This window comes from Leptidea sinapis, chromosome 15 (genome assembly GCF_905404315.1).
Source record: "Leptidea sinapis chromosome 15, ilLepSina1.1, whole genome shotgun sequence".
Lineage (NCBI taxonomy): Eukaryota > Metazoa > Arthropoda > Insecta > Lepidoptera > Pieridae > Leptidea > Leptidea sinapis.
This window is the reverse complement of record NC_066279.1, coordinates 12,107,156-12,123,127: the sequence shown is the minus strand read 5'-3', so window position 1 is coordinate 12,123,127 and position 15,972 is coordinate 12,107,156. Positions and strand designations below refer to the sequence as shown.

General features: G+C 35.2%; 1 protein-coding gene across 1 annotated transcript in view; it reads left to right on the top strand.

Moving 5' to 3' along the window:
• Window positions 1-2,908: 2,908 nt before the first annotated feature.
• The window catches only part of LOC126968291 (uncharacterized), a 76,133-nt gene continuing 63,069 nt past the window's right edge, over window positions 2,909-15,972 (top strand). The window contains exons 1-3 of the mRNA XM_050813199.1: window positions 2,909-3,130; window positions 10,308-10,440; window positions 11,740-13,586. Of these exons, the coding sequence (XP_050669156.1) occupies window positions 3,040-3,130; window positions 10,308-10,440; window positions 11,740-13,586 (2,071 nt within the window). The 5' untranslated portion in view covers window positions 2,909-3,039. The remainder of the gene's footprint in view (window positions 3,131-10,307; window positions 10,441-11,739; window positions 13,587-15,972) is intronic.

Sequence of the window (15,972 nt, the reverse complement as noted above, 5' to 3'; positions counted from 1 at the left end):
AAATTATTTTGAATAGATTAACCACAACATTAGATGAGTCGCAGCCAAGGGAACAAGCTGGTTTTAGAAACAAATTTTCAACGATAGACCATATACATGTAATAAAACAACTTGTAGAGAAATGTAATTAATATAATATAATATAACCATATTATTTAGGATTCGTTGATTACAGTAAAGCATTCGACTGCACAAAACACAACTCTCTCTGGACTGCACAAAAATTACAAGGAATTAACGGCAAATATATAAATTTAATAAAATAAATTTATAAAAACAATAGAGCAAAAATTTAATTGGAAAGATTAGGACGAGAATCAAGGAGATCCGCTATCACCCAAACTATTTTCGGCCGTTTTGGAACAAATCTTTCGGAAATTAGAATGGGAGGAACAGGGAATAAACGTAGATGGTCAACGCCTACATCATTTAAGATTTGCGGACGAATTAATAATTATTATTGCCCAAGATCCTAGAACGCTCCAAAAAATGCTACAGGATTTGGCCCAACAAAGCAAAATAGTGGGTTTGGATATTAACACTGAAAAAACCAAGATACAGATCACATGAAGTTATAACAGTGGACCAAAATACTATCGAATATGTTGAAGAATATACGTATTTGGGCCAAATCATATTCCCCACGAACCTCATGGACAAGGAAATAGATCAAAGAGTGGCAAGTTCTTGGAGAAGATACTGGTCTTTAAAAAATATAATGAAAAATAATGAAATCTCGCAGAAACTTAAGAGCAAAGTTTTCAATATGTGCATTACACCTTGCATGACATATGGATGCCAAACATGGTCCTTAACAAAGAAAAATATACAAAAATTGAAAGTGTGTCAACAAAGCATTGAAAGAAGCATGTCAAAGATCAAAAGGAAAGATAAGGTACGACTAACACAAATCAAGAAGAAAACGAAATTGGAAAGGATAGACAACACTGTAAAAAGATTAAAATGGCGATGGGCAGGATACACCTTGAGAAGCAATATAGATAAATGAACAAAAAATATTATAGACTGGTATCCAAGACAAGGGAAAAGGAATCAAGAAAGACAACCCATTAGATGGGAAGATGATTTAAACAAGTGGCTGGACCAACGTGGAGACGATCTGCTCTGGACAGATCACAATGGAAATTTCTGGACGAGGCATATGTCGGAAGACAAGCGAACGATGTAGAAGATTAAGAATATCACTTATATTAGATTATTTCTTAGATTAGATTATTATTACTTAGCTTAGAATATTACTTAGATTAGATTATTACTTAGTTTACAATATTATTTAGATTAGATCAGGCTATATATATTGTACGAATCTTACATTGTTTGCAATAAAGGACTATTCATTCATTCATTCATTAAAATAATATTTCAAGATCCCATCGCTCGATTCGTATCGATAACGTTTAGGAAGTAAGCATTGTATGAGCCATATTAAATTGCACCCATATGTCTATGTCTCTCTAGTGTATGTCATTTTAAAGGAAATTCTGAAAAGAATTGAAACAAATATGGTTGACGGCTTTCAGCCAGCCCCAACATAAAGGTACATTTTGTTGATAAATTGTAGTCATCTGTTTTTTTTTATCATTTTAACACGGAATTGAAGTTTTATATTTACTATTTACGATAAACCATGGTTGCCAGTTAAAAATAGCCGCTAATAGAGGTTGTATTCACACTTACCTAGAGCGAGGTATGTTTATTAAAATCATAGCAACCTCTGTTTGCGGCCATTTTTTTTAACTGGCAACCATAGTTTATCGTAAATAGTAAATAAAAAACTTTAATTTTGTATTAAACAAAAACAGATGACTATAAATAATTAACAATAAAATATCTGTTTACACCTGGCAACCCTAACGTTAACCGGTAAAAACAGGCCCGGAATATTAGTTTAGAGTGCGTGACAAGCAACGTCTTACACTCGCGATTTGTACGAAACTTTGTGTTAGTGTGTTTTTCACGTTTTCTCAGCTGTCATTGCCTATCTAGACGTATAAATGATCTAAGTCAGGGGTGCTCAAGCTTGAACTGCTGGCGATCTACCTCAAAATTGTTAGACTACGATCGGTCGGCTCTGAGAGGCTTCAAGTATGTGTGATGAAGGATTATCGTCTAGATAGAGTGTCACGATGACATAGATATTATTTTTGCGCAAAATATGCATTTTTTTAGTCAAGGTAAGTGTAGGTCTGCTCTTAAATGTCAATGAAAAAACTCATAATTATTATTCGAAATTGCGAGATTATTGGTTCTTACAAAACAAACGCATTCTAAAGTTCTAAGTTTAACTAAAAAGCGACTTTGGATGTTGAATCTGCATGACACTGCATGTCCTGAGCATACTTTTCATAAGATGGTACGTAATTACCGATTTTAGTTTAAAATACCGGATTTTTTTCTCGAGATCGACTCAAAAAGCACTCGCGATCGACCAGTCGATCCCGATCGACCGTTTGAGCACCCCTGATCTAAGTGAATGGTCTACTCATTTGCAAATCTTTACGTAATGAACTGTGACTGAGACGTATGAAACCGAAGTCCCAAATTGTCAACAGGAACGGGATCATGTCATGTATAGGTGTGCAAAATAATTAAATTTAATATACTTGAAGAAAATCTCTTGTGTTTTTACATGAAATACGAAGAAAATATTTGCATATTATTGCACTTTTAGCAATAAGTATTGAAATTATATGTATAATGTTAGGTTAAATATATATAATGTTACCTAATGTGGCATAAAACTTTAAAAAACTTAGATACGAAACATGCGGAACCGTGTAATTGCTTCATCTATATAATTTAGACTAAAACCAAGATAACCAACCAACCGTATCACACATACCCAACAAGTTTTACGCCACAACATTTGCAAAACCAAAACTGAATGGACGCATCCTTATCCTTGAGAGAATAAAAAAAAAACAATTGAAAAAGCGCTTCAGCGCGAAACCGGAACCGCGCGTCGGCGCTAATTGTGACAGTTCTTTTTTTAAATTATGGATTGTTGATTGCATCATTATGCTTTACGTGTTGATTTTTTGGCCATTTTTGTTTGCGTCGGCTGTTCTTACGCTGACCATTGACTCTCATTTGGGAACTTCGGTGGAAGGTAAGAAAATTTTATTAGTTTTAGTCTTACGTTCTAGATTTCAATGAGGAAATATATATTTTTATTATTTTGTATTTAAAATTAAATGTGTGTGTTTGATAGTGATAAAGTTTTGATTAGCCAAAAAGTTAGTTACACATTTGCATAAGTTCTCGGGAAGCCCATTGGAGGGCAGCTCCGCTACAAGTGCCTTGTGGCCTACTCGGGCGAAGGCTTTCGTAATGCATACTCACTGCTAACGCCCTTCGACTCAACCAGTTTAAACCATCTTCATAGATGGGATGAATGTACAAGAAAATCGCCATACTGGCAATCGCTGATCCGCTGGTGCTTCTTTAGGTATCCCAAGAGCTGGCTGTTGATAATAGACTTTGGTGAAGATGGCAGAGATTATTGCAATGCAGTGGTACGAATTCGAGCGTATACTTTTCTTAGAAAGAATCCAGGATCATCGCCAACTCAGGAGTTAATTTCCGTAACATGTACAAGATCTTCCAGAGCTGAGTTGGCACGAAAAGAGAGCCCCGGTCTTACAGCTTCATCTTTCGCGTAATGGGTCAGCGAGTCATTGTCCCTGTGCAGTGATGGAATCCCAGGCTGATGAAATTTCCTTGGACATCTTGGGCGAGTTGCTAAGGCGTCCATGTTTCTCGCTTATTTTCACAAATGGTGAAAAAATGTTATTACCCATTCAATCATAAAATTTTATTCATAAAGCCACTCTTGAGATATACCACTCATAAAAACTTACCTACTTAAAAATACCGTCACATGTAGTAAATATATTTTACTTAAAAACAAGCTCACATGAAATTCACGGATTCGCATTCTGTAAGCAGTTTTACCGTGTCAGAGACGTTTTGTTTGCTTCAGATGCCGATTTTTGGTTGCCACGATTCCAAAACGCCTAAACCAATCAAAATTATTTTAATCAGAGGGTATATTTTTATTTTGCCTAAATAATGTACCGAAATGCAGTTACAACAAGTAAAAACTTATATACAAAAAAGAAAAATATTAACAGTTTAATTTTTTTATTTGATATACCAAAGTTAAAGTATATAAAAAGTGTGTGTTCTTATGTACGCACGCAAGAAGTTATAAGCTACTTCTATGGGGTAACAAAAGAACAATCTATAATAATATTTATTTCTCGTACTATTTTACTTTTGTAGAAAGAACTATATTGTAATAAAGAAGGTATGAAATATAACATTAGATAATATATATAAGATAATACTAGCTGACCCGGCAAATGTTGTTTAGCCGTATAGACTAAGTACCCGCACCCGCTCATTGTATGAATTGCCACCAGTGGGAGGCTCCTTTGCACAGGCTAGATTATGGATACCACAACGGCGCCTATTTCTGCTGTCAAACAGTAATGTGTAAACATTATTGTGTTTCGGTCTGAAGGGCGCCGTAGCTAGTAAAATAACTGGGCAAATGAGACTCAAAAACTTATGTCTCAAGGTGACAGGTGAAGGTGAAGGTGAAGGAGCGCAAATGTAGTGCCGCTCAGAGTTATTGGGTTTTTGATAAAATCCTGATCGGCACTGGATTGTAATGGGCAGGGCGTATCAATTACCACCACATGAACGTCATGCTCGTCTCGTCCTTTATTTTCATAAAAAATATAATAAAATGTCATTGGTCAAAAAATATAGGTTCCGGATATGTAATCACTAACATATCATATACTAAAACCTTCTCCGAAACACGCTGCATCTTATGGTATAAGTATTATTCCGATCAGCTCATTAGTTTTCGCAGTATAACCAAACAAAAAAAGCTCTACATTTAATAAATAGATCATAAAATTACACCAACAACACATCATAATACAATTATAATTTTTGTAAGTACATAAAGGATAAAACAATAAGACATGCCTTTACAGGTAAAAAAATCACAAGAGCTTACGATCCAATTATATCTAGGTAACACTGAAAATGTTTAGAAAATGAAAAACGGCTTAATGTAGAAAGTTGCCAATACTTTTGTTTTTCGAAATAATCTCCGTTCCTCTCTACACATCGTCGCATTCGATGGAACTACTGAGAAAAGCAGTGGGCCCATTCTTCCTTAGGGGTCTCTTCTATGGCATTTTCGTACGCTTTCACCGCATCTTCAGGGCTCTTAAAGCGAATACCTCGAATTTTATCTTTAGTTCTTGGTAATAAATAAAAGTTGCAGGGCGCCAGGTCAGGACTGTATGGAGGATGACTCATTATCTCGACACCTGCCATAGTCAAATATTCAACAGTCCGTTATGCGGAGTGCGCTGAAGCATTGTGAAGGAGAATCCCGCTTCTAGTGCGCTGCTGTCGAATTTTTTCCAAGACAACAGGTAAACAGCGATTGACATACCAGTCTACAGTAACTGTCCTTCCATCTTCTAGCACAATTGTCGTGAAATGACCTTTCCGACCAAAGAATGAGGCATTCATCTTTTTTCCTTGACTTCTTCCTTTCTTTACCTTAGTTGGCCGATCCTCGAAAGGAAACACCCACTGAGCTGATTGTCTTTTGGTTTCGGGTTCGTAGCAATATATCCAGCTTTCATCACATGTGACGATGTCAAATACAACATTTGAGTCACCGCCGTTGAACTTATCTAACATTTGGCGACACCAGACACCACACCGGTGTTCGTCGGTTAAAGTATGGGGAATCCATATGGTACAAAGCTGCCTGACGCCTAAATGTTCTCGGCTTGCCTGTATCTGCTGATAGGTCACTCTCTTATCTTCCTCTATCATGCGTCGCACTGCACTGATGTTATCTTCAGTAGTCGCTGTTAAAGGACGTCCCTCACGCGGATCATCATTGAGATTGCTACGTCCATGCTTAAACTCGTTAAAACCAATTGTAAATAGTGGCACGAGATGAGGCTTCATTAAGAAATGCTAATCGCAGCCTATCATAGCTTTGTTGTTGAGTAAGCCCACAACGAAAGTCATAATAAGTCATTGAACGAAAATTTTCTCGCGTTAGGTTCATTTCCACGTGTAACAAGAGTTTAAGATTTGCCGCCAATACACCAAAACAAATGGCAAATGAATGCTTTAAACTACATTAGTTTACCAAAGAGTTCTAAAATTTAAATTCAAAAAAAGTTTTTATTAGCAATGTTTCTAACTGGCCAGTTCTAAACATTTTCAATGTTACCCACGTATATGAAGTGTATAATTAGTATGATAAGCATAACAATGTTGAACGATTATTAATTATACATAACAAATTAAATAAATGAAGAGTTAACCAAAAGTGATGATGAAAAAGACTTAAATAAATAAATATAAGAGAAGTAAAAATATTACTTCAACGTTATAATATTCATCTTTCAATATTCAAGTTTAAGAATTGAGATCTTAATATTCCAATGCTGTTGGTTTCAAATTTATTGATATCACCATTTTGATTGCTCTAATTTGAAATTTGAAAATATTAATCTACGGTTACCAAAGAGAAAATAGTTGAAAACAATTGTATATAATAATTACTGCTATTGATTCTTCAAAGCAATCATCGAAAATCACTTTATTCATGGAAGTCAAGGATATGACAATTATGAATGTGAAAAGTTTTTTTTAAACATACCACCACTTCGGAAAAGATCTTCCCTGCAGTCATCCCACCAACATGTCAAGACGGGGCAATTATTGTTTTCGTGAGTGTCAATTACGAAAATGACATCTATTTTGAGATCCAAGATGGCGGATGTGGCTTTTACAATAAAGTCAAATTGGGTATCATTTTCGAGATTTTCGGGAGAGTCAATTACAAATATATATACCCGAGAAGAATTGGCACTCTTTTTAATCAACATTTACAGCTTCATCGTTTTACAAATCATTTCAATTATAATATATGTAAAGTGATGCAACAAAAATGTTCAAACGTGAAATACTCAATGTTGTGCACGAGTAAGTAAAAAAAAATTAGGAAAACAGTTGACCCTAAAGGTCATCCCTGTAACGTCCCGCTAGTTCCACACCTACACGCTTCAAATTGTACTTGTGACGATTTTGAGGTCTTCAAGCTCAAAAATATAATTTGCGTTGATTTGAGATCTTCGAGCTTAAGGAGTTAAGCCAAACTAACTAAATATAGAACTCTATCTTATTGAGCTCTTTGAGTTCAAGTCTGGTAAAAGTTTAATAAAATAATAATTTTTAAATTTTCAAACGGTAACAACTTTTGAATGAATGAACTGATTTTCACGTAGTTGTGGCATTCGACGCAATTGTTTGAGCCTCATAAAGAATCTTCAAGAGTTTCAATTGATCGAACTCGGGAAATCCGAAGAAATTCCGAAAAAACACTTTTTCCGGTTTTCTTTCGTCAACGGTAACTCTCGAACGAATCGACCGATTTTGACCGGCTTGGAGATCGACGTGTATTCTACCGGTCCGAATGGTATCCAAGTAAGTTTGGTCAAGCTCTTTTGAATGGCGCCAACCACGACGAATTCAAGTTCAGTTCAAAAGTTATAAGAGGTTTACATAAATCCATACATACACACACACACACAGACACATACGTCGAGATCGTGTGAAAACTCGTTTTTCTAAAAACGGGGTAAAACCAACAACTTCCCGAATTTTCAGAAAATTTAAAATTTTCTTAGCGGGAAGTTGAATAAGAATACAGAGTTTCTTCTCAGGTCTGAGGCATACTTTTTCCATTGGGTAGTAGTTTTTGACTTTCAAGAATTGATTTCATGTTATCTTATCTATACATGCATATAAATAAAATTGGAGTGTCTTTGTAATATTGAAATAACTGTTTTTACTTTATGTATATGAATACATATATACGCCAAAATAACATTTTTTACAATTTTTGTCTGTCTGTCTGTCTGTTTGTACCGGCTAATCTTTGAAATGGCTGGGCCTACTTTGACGGGACTTTTATTAGCAGGTAGCTGATGTAATAAGGAATAACTTAGGCTACGTTTAGTTTAAAAAAATCTTTTATTTTAGAATAATAAAGTAATGTTGCAATGTCCAAGAAATGGTCTAACTCTAAAAATAATTTATATGGCAAAACAACGTTTGCCGGGTCAGCTATTATTGAATAAAAATATTTGCATTTATAAATTCCTCACATTTACAAAATAATCTGCTAACACCAAAGTACTTGTAAATCAATTACGATTTGTTAACCCGCATCGATCCATGTGCTTTGATAAAAACAACTACGTAATCCATTGTAACCATTCCGGAAATTGTCGATTGTAGACGCGAGATTGATTGTCTCAGTATCGAAATAGTTACCACATGTAAAGGATAAGTTTTTAAAAGGCCTCTTCATGGACCAAAAGTGATGGTCAAATTAATTTCTATTCTCTATCAATATAGGGTTTTCGATTGATTTTTGAACGTCTCATTCTATTTACGGTAAATATATAGGTACCTAAGATCTGAGAAGAATGGGCGCTAAAACCACAGTGAGCTTCTTTTTATACGCTTTATATTAGCTTCACCTGTATGTTTGAATGTATGTTTGTAACCGACTTCTTTGGGCGCGATTTTGACCCACTTTAAACGGCTAGATTTCGTTCAAACTTTGTAGATTTATCGAGGACCGATGACATTACACAAATTTGACAAAAAAATTAAAAAAAAAATATTGTAAAGAAAAGCATGGGGTGTAGAAGAATTATTATTTTAATAATATCTTAAAAACCCCACGCTTTTTTTACAGTAAATATATTTTGTTACACTATTTTTAATTTAAATTTATTTTCTATTTTTTAGTTGAATTTTTTTTAACTATTATTTTTAAATTTATTTGTTAAATAGCCTGGGGGTGATTGATCCATTCCCATGTTATGGTATTATTTACAAAGTCCTTGTCAATACTTCGGTAGCCTTTACCACACAAACGTTTTAATAAAGAATAAAATATTTAGAATTTCGCAACAAAAGTATCTTTTACACGTAATAAAGATAATAAGTGTCACATCAGCCTGAAGTTATCTTTTTCGAGAGGAGGTAAGTACAATTAAGTATTTAGGCCCTGAAACAGTATGTGGCATTTGGGTGTCCCGCTACCGAATAAAAACCTCCTATATGCTGGTAGCTCAAAAGCTATTCTAGCGAAGCCGGGCGGTGTGTGTGTGTGTGTGTGTGCGCGTGTGTGTGTGTGTGTGTGTGTGTTCGTGAATGTTAGTGTGTGTAGCATGCAGCAACCTGAATGTGTGTAAAACGTTAGCCATTTAACAATTTAGATCATCAATTTCTAAATCGCTAGCGATTTCAACCATCTACACAGAATTTCAACAAAATCGAAGCAACAAAAATCCGTTCGATAGAAGTTGGAAACCTTTCAACTTATATGTGTTGGTTATAAAAGAACCAATGGAATATACTATACTACTACCTACATATTTAATTTGTTAATGTTATATTCGAACGCCTTTTTATATATTTTGTATCCTCTGATAAGCTAATTTCCTCAGAAACAACATAGATCTAGTGTGCTAAGCTTTGCTGAGTGTAATAAAACGCGAACTTGAACTTTGTATTGGGCGTCTTAGTATAAGCTCAGTATAATTTCAGCTGTCAAATAACAATAAAAATTAAATCAAAGATTATGCTAAGCTTTCACTCAGCTTTTTTTTAATGAAAATAAGGGACGAGACGAGCAGGACGCACAGCTGATGGTAATGGATACTCCCTGCCCATCACAATGCTGTGCCGCTCAGGATTCTTGAATAACCCCAAAAATTTTGAGCGGCACTACAACTGCGCTCGTCACCTTGAGTCATAAGATTTATTTATTTATTTATTTTTTTATTTAAACGAAGATGTTAGGTCTCATTTGCCCAGCTGAGAACGGTTCCCGCAAGTTCATGTTCCCGGTTCCTATAAACGGATTTTCTATTCATACTATCAATTCGTATGAATATTTCGATATCCAAATATTAAATTGCACACTATTGTCTGTGCTATTGTCTTTTGCCTATTTGGATTTTTTAACGTAGGCGACCTTTGTTATCAATATTAAACCCATTTTAATCAAATTGTCTGAAAGTGTAACTTCGCTTTCCACTTTTACAACTGTGTTGATCGACTTAAATCGTTCCGTTTGAACCCGTTATGAATTGTGTGGTGTGTCAATGAAGTTCAGTAAGTACAAATAAATAATTAAATACCTATATTTTCAGATTGCTTCGAGCGTGTCTCAATTGGCGAACAGATACCGAACAGCGCCATCTATCGGAACGTGTCTGAGCTTACAACAAAAGAGTGCGAGCAAATCTGCAAACAGGATAAACAATGCCAAGCATATGCATATGGGTACGTAAAGTCATGATATCTTTGTTTTGTGTTCATAACACAGACAATTCATCAGAAAGACGGCGTGCTACTGGTGATAATATGTTTTAACACAGGTTTGGCAGTGACACTGCATAACAGCCGGCCCTGCCCCTTTACATTCTTAGTCCGCCTCCGAGAGTCACAGTGATACATTGTCTGTGTTATCATTATAATGAACTATTGTTCAGTGAAATGGTGTGGAAACTTTAGTACAACTTCTAGTCCTACGAAAGATGGCATTATTTTTCACATTTGAATCATTATTCCATCATTCATCATTAAAATAATGAATTACCCAAAAATAGAATCGCAGCACATCGAAAACATACAGGTATCACCAAACAACAGACATTTGGCTTTTCAGCCAGTCAAATTCGTCATAGATGTGTATGAAATTCTTAAACACGCGCCGCAAAATGATGCATTATCTATGTATATGAATCGCAAAGATTGCGTTGGAAATTTTACTCCTTAGGAACCAGAATTGGTACAGACCCCTCGTAATAAATCGTTGGAAAAGGTCTTGATGAGTACAGCTTAAAATCGTTGAGTTTGGGTCTCTAGGTAGTCGGAAATCGGTATGAAAAACTATTCAGGTTCAAACATTTCCCATAGAGTTACATTGAAAAAAAGGTTCGTTCACTGGGACGAACGGGTCGACAGTAGTTTCTATACAAACCCTCAATAATAATATCAATAATACAGAACTATATAATACAATATCTTTCAATGTAACTTTAAAATTTCCGCGTAAGCCTATTTATAAAATATCAGACCGCTTATTAAATCCAATTTAGGACTTAACTCTTCAAATATCAGAGCTGGTCAACATGCATCTTCGAAATCACTCAGATATAAAATTCTTTCAAATGCAAAATTTCACCCGTTTGCGTCTGGCACAACCGCGCCTTTGTGAGAAATTTCTTGCCTTGGACAGCCACTTTATGGATTCAATTACCGGCTGCAGTTTTCCCAAACCGATACGACTTAGGAAGATTCAAGCATAGAGTATACTTAAAGGCCGGCACATCTCTTGACCTCTGGTGTTGTCCATGTCCATGGGCACCAAGTTGCCTTACCAATTTCCATCAGGTTCAGAGCCCATTTGCCCCCTATATTAATAGTTGTGTTCCTTTCAGAAGAAAGGAATAACTATTCTCATTATTACTACAAATAATAAAGAAGGTCATCATCGTAGAAGACTACGTATAATTATAAGCAAGAGTTAAAGTAAATTATTATTTTTAGATAACAAAGATATTTCTATATTTTTTACAGAATTGGTGCCAAAGGAAACTCAAGTTGCGATTTGAGCAAAATGAGTGAAAAGGATATCAAAGATGAGAATGTTCTGCAACGCAACCCTGACTATGATGTCTATGCTCGAAGAATACAATGCGAGCAGAACCCACCAAAACCAATGGACCCAGAATTCGAGGTATCAGCCCCGGCACCTCAACACCGACCTGTGTTTAGACCTGAAGAAGATGAAAAACGTCCACTTGCTGATGATTACGAAAGTAGACCATACGGTCAATTGAAACCAGAACCAAGTTATGATCAAAATGAAAGACCAGATGGATACAACCAAATTCCAGCTTACAGTAGACCTCCTAGCTATGGAGACCACAGACCTCAGGAAATTCCGTACAGACCAAGGCCAATCCTCCGACCAAATTACTATGACGTTATGAACTTCCACGGGAATCGACCTCAAAGCTACCGCCCAGATCCTTTTTACCCAGAAGAAGATAATATGCAAGATATTTACGGTTCAAAACCTATTCGCCCACAATATATTAATCCTGATTACACCCCAGAACAACCGCAATACCAATATATAGTAAGACCTAACAGAAAACGTCCCCCTAGACCATCGCAAGATGAAGGATATAAGCCAGATATAGGTCAAGAACCTAGTTCAGGATATGGTCAAAAGCCAAATAAACCTAATTATAATAGTCAGTATGCTAGTAACTACGGAAATTCTCAGGATAACTCTATTTATGTTGAAATTTACGATCCACCGAGACCGTACAGACCATATGAAAGACCGTATTATGGAATTTCTCAAGGGTCTTCAGCTCAAAATTACGGTCAAAACCAAGGACATAATAGTAATTCATACAATCATGGTTCATGGAGTCAAACTGGTTATGGACAAAGTCAAAGCTACAGACCACAAAAACCAGCTTATGGTGCAGGCGAGATTAATGATTATAATACGTATAATAACGATAAACCATCAAATCAAAATTCATACATTAGTCAAAGTAATAGTGAAAATTCTCATGCAAGTCAATCGTCTTATGGCGATAGTCTGTACGCCAATGAACGCCCATTATATGCTCAAAATTATAATAAACCAAGTTACAATGAAAATACAAACTCATATGGAACAGGACATGGTGACAATTATAACAGTTATTTGGGCTCTAATTATGGAAGCAACATACCACCCTATGGTTCAAGCCAAACTTACAGCCCACATAATACTCAATCTTACGGAGGCAGTCAGACACAAAACTCAAATGGATATGCTGCGAGCCATAGCTATGGCTCACAATATTCTCAATCAAATGGTGCTAGTCAAACTCATAATTCAAATGGCTATAGTACAACTCAAAGTTATGGCGTTCAAAATTCCAACGCTCCTAGTCTCGCATCAAGTTACGGTGAAAATAATTACAATCAAAACCTCCGTCCATATGGTGCAACGCAAAATACAAATGGATTAGAGAATTATGGCTCCCAAAGCTCTTATGGCTATGGAAATCAAAATCAGTACTCCAAGCCCACATATAGTCAGTCAAGTAAACCTAATTACGACGACAATTCGGTATTTGGCAGCCATCTTGGATATGGTACCCATCACTTATACGATACTTACGAAAAGCCAACAAAACCAATGAAACCAGCTATTTACAATGATGATGATAATCAAACCTTTAACGATCCAGGTTTGTCAAATGTGAGGCCAGTTTATGAGAATATTGATGATAAACCGGATGGTCCTAGTTATATTAGTCGACCCAATGGACATGTTATCACAACCCGACCAGTTACGATTGGTGATTATGGCGAGAGCTCTTATGGAAGAAATCCTGGTGCAGTTTCTTATAAGGGTAAGTTTTAAGAATAAGTCATTAATAAAATATTTTTGAGCATACCAAGAGCGGTTACATATAATATTAATTATTATAAAACCACAGAGTAGAGAGTGATACTTAACGATAAACAGAAATAGTATACCTATTCATTGACAATTTATCAACTCAACCTCAGTCGCTGTTAAATACGTTGTAAATTGTTCTTCAAAAAGTACCTATACTATTTACTTATTTATTCGTAAAGATATGCTATTGATCTTACTATACATTAATTTACTTATAATTAAATTAATTAATTCTTATTATTCAGCTTTAATTTATCACTGCATTAACTATAATTATAACTTTTTCATAAAATAAAAGAAACAACACATTAGTAATTATTATGACGTAGTTCTTATAAGTCACTTATACAGTTGGTTGTGATTTATATCGTAAGATATTGCTAGTAATACTGCACAAGCTTAAACTATTGTCCATTGTACTGTGTGATAGATATTTGTAGGATATCAGCTCGTAGGAATGTTAGGTTTAAATAATATAGTCAGATTTATTTCAATTTAAATAAGCGAATAAAAACTTTGAATTAGACAGCAATTATATCGAATTGAAATGTTTGTAACTCTGTTTTATTAAAATGGCCTGAAAAAAAAACACTTAACAGTTAGAAAAATAATACTTCATTTTGAACTGGTTTCTTACGCCCGATCTTCTTAGGTCGGAGGTATATAAATTATATATATTTTCAAATGGGTTGTAGATTCTCACAAGTTTTATTTATAATTAAAAGTGACGAAATGTAATGGTTAGTGATGCGTTCTGGTGGCCATTTTATCTAAATGCATATTATGTTAAAAACAATTCTATGGAGAATTAACTACAGCTTTTTTAGAGATATCTTATAAGACTCAATGTTGGATTGACGTTTAGGAAAGGCTATATCTTAGGATAAATATAGATATCACTAAAACTCGTTAGTTCTTCCTTCATTTGAAAATCTACATCAGGATTTTTTTATATTGATGTCGAATTAAAAAAAAGGAATTTCTCTATGCAGAAAATACACAGCAGTGCCAATGTTCGCAACACATCTGCTGATAAGTGTATGGCTGATTGCAGATATTAAAAGTATAATAAATATTTCGGACAAATATATCTACATAATTATATAGCAGAGGATCCGAATGCTGCCTACATCCAACTTTTTATGCATGGAAAGTTTCATTCCTTTTCTTTATGGATGAAAAGTTCCTTAACACAAACCCGGACTATACTTTTGCATGTTTAAAAAAAATTGTGTGTCTTCTTCAAGTCAAGTCAGAACCGGAAGCTTTTTTTTAAGAAGATAATAAGGGACGAGACGAGCAGGACGTTCAGCTGATGGTAATTGATGCGCCCTGCCCATTACAAAGCAGTGCCGCTCAGGATTCTTGAAAAACCCCAAAAATTCTGAGCGGCACTACAACTGCTCTCGTCACCTTGAGACATAAGATGTTAAGCTAAAATGTGATACGGAGTTTGTCTTTTACCTGCATCCCTTGAACAAAACAAGATAGCATAAATTACTATAGTATTAGTAGACCTATCTATCTCACTCCTCGTGTAGGTATCGAAATCGTAAGTACGTGCGGCGGCCTCCACACAACAGGCCAGCCGGTAACACACAGTACCTTTGTATGTATGTATGTAACGAGCAGAGACTAGGCTCGATCTTTGCTGTCACCTACTTTGATATTTTAAAAATGGAGAAACATAAATAAAGCAAAGCATATTAAAGATCATTGCGATCCTAATTGAATTTTTTTAAAAGTCCTTAAGACGCTGAAACAATCTTATTTGACGTAATAATGAAATTACCATTCATGATAGCTACCTATTTATTTCCTATAAGTATACTCAGTAGATTTGACTATATTGTGGTGTTCCAACGCATACATTACTATCTGCAAGTAATGTTGGTTTGATAACGAAAGAATATTGATTTAAAATTACGATTATATACCTATTTATATTATAGAAAAAACTGAGCAATTTTTATAAAATGGCCATATACTAGGTAGGTACAGTTTTAGGTAAAGAAGTCAACCCTAATGTCGTCAGAAGAGGTAAGAGTCATGCGACAGAAAGAGAGGAAACTTCTAAGTGAATAAAAATGTAGATTAGTAGCGCTGTGCTCACATATTATACCCAGGTCTCTCTCTGCTCTCAACGCTCTTCTCGAAGCCAACCCTGCTTGTGATACATTTGCGGATGGGTGGCAGACGATTTTAACAGAGTGCTTTCGTTTTTGTGAGAGGAATGGATGAACGGTATTTGGATGTTTATGATTAGTTAATATCAGTAAATTTTGTATTAATCACTATTATTTGTGTAATATGTAGTTGTACACGTCATGTAATGT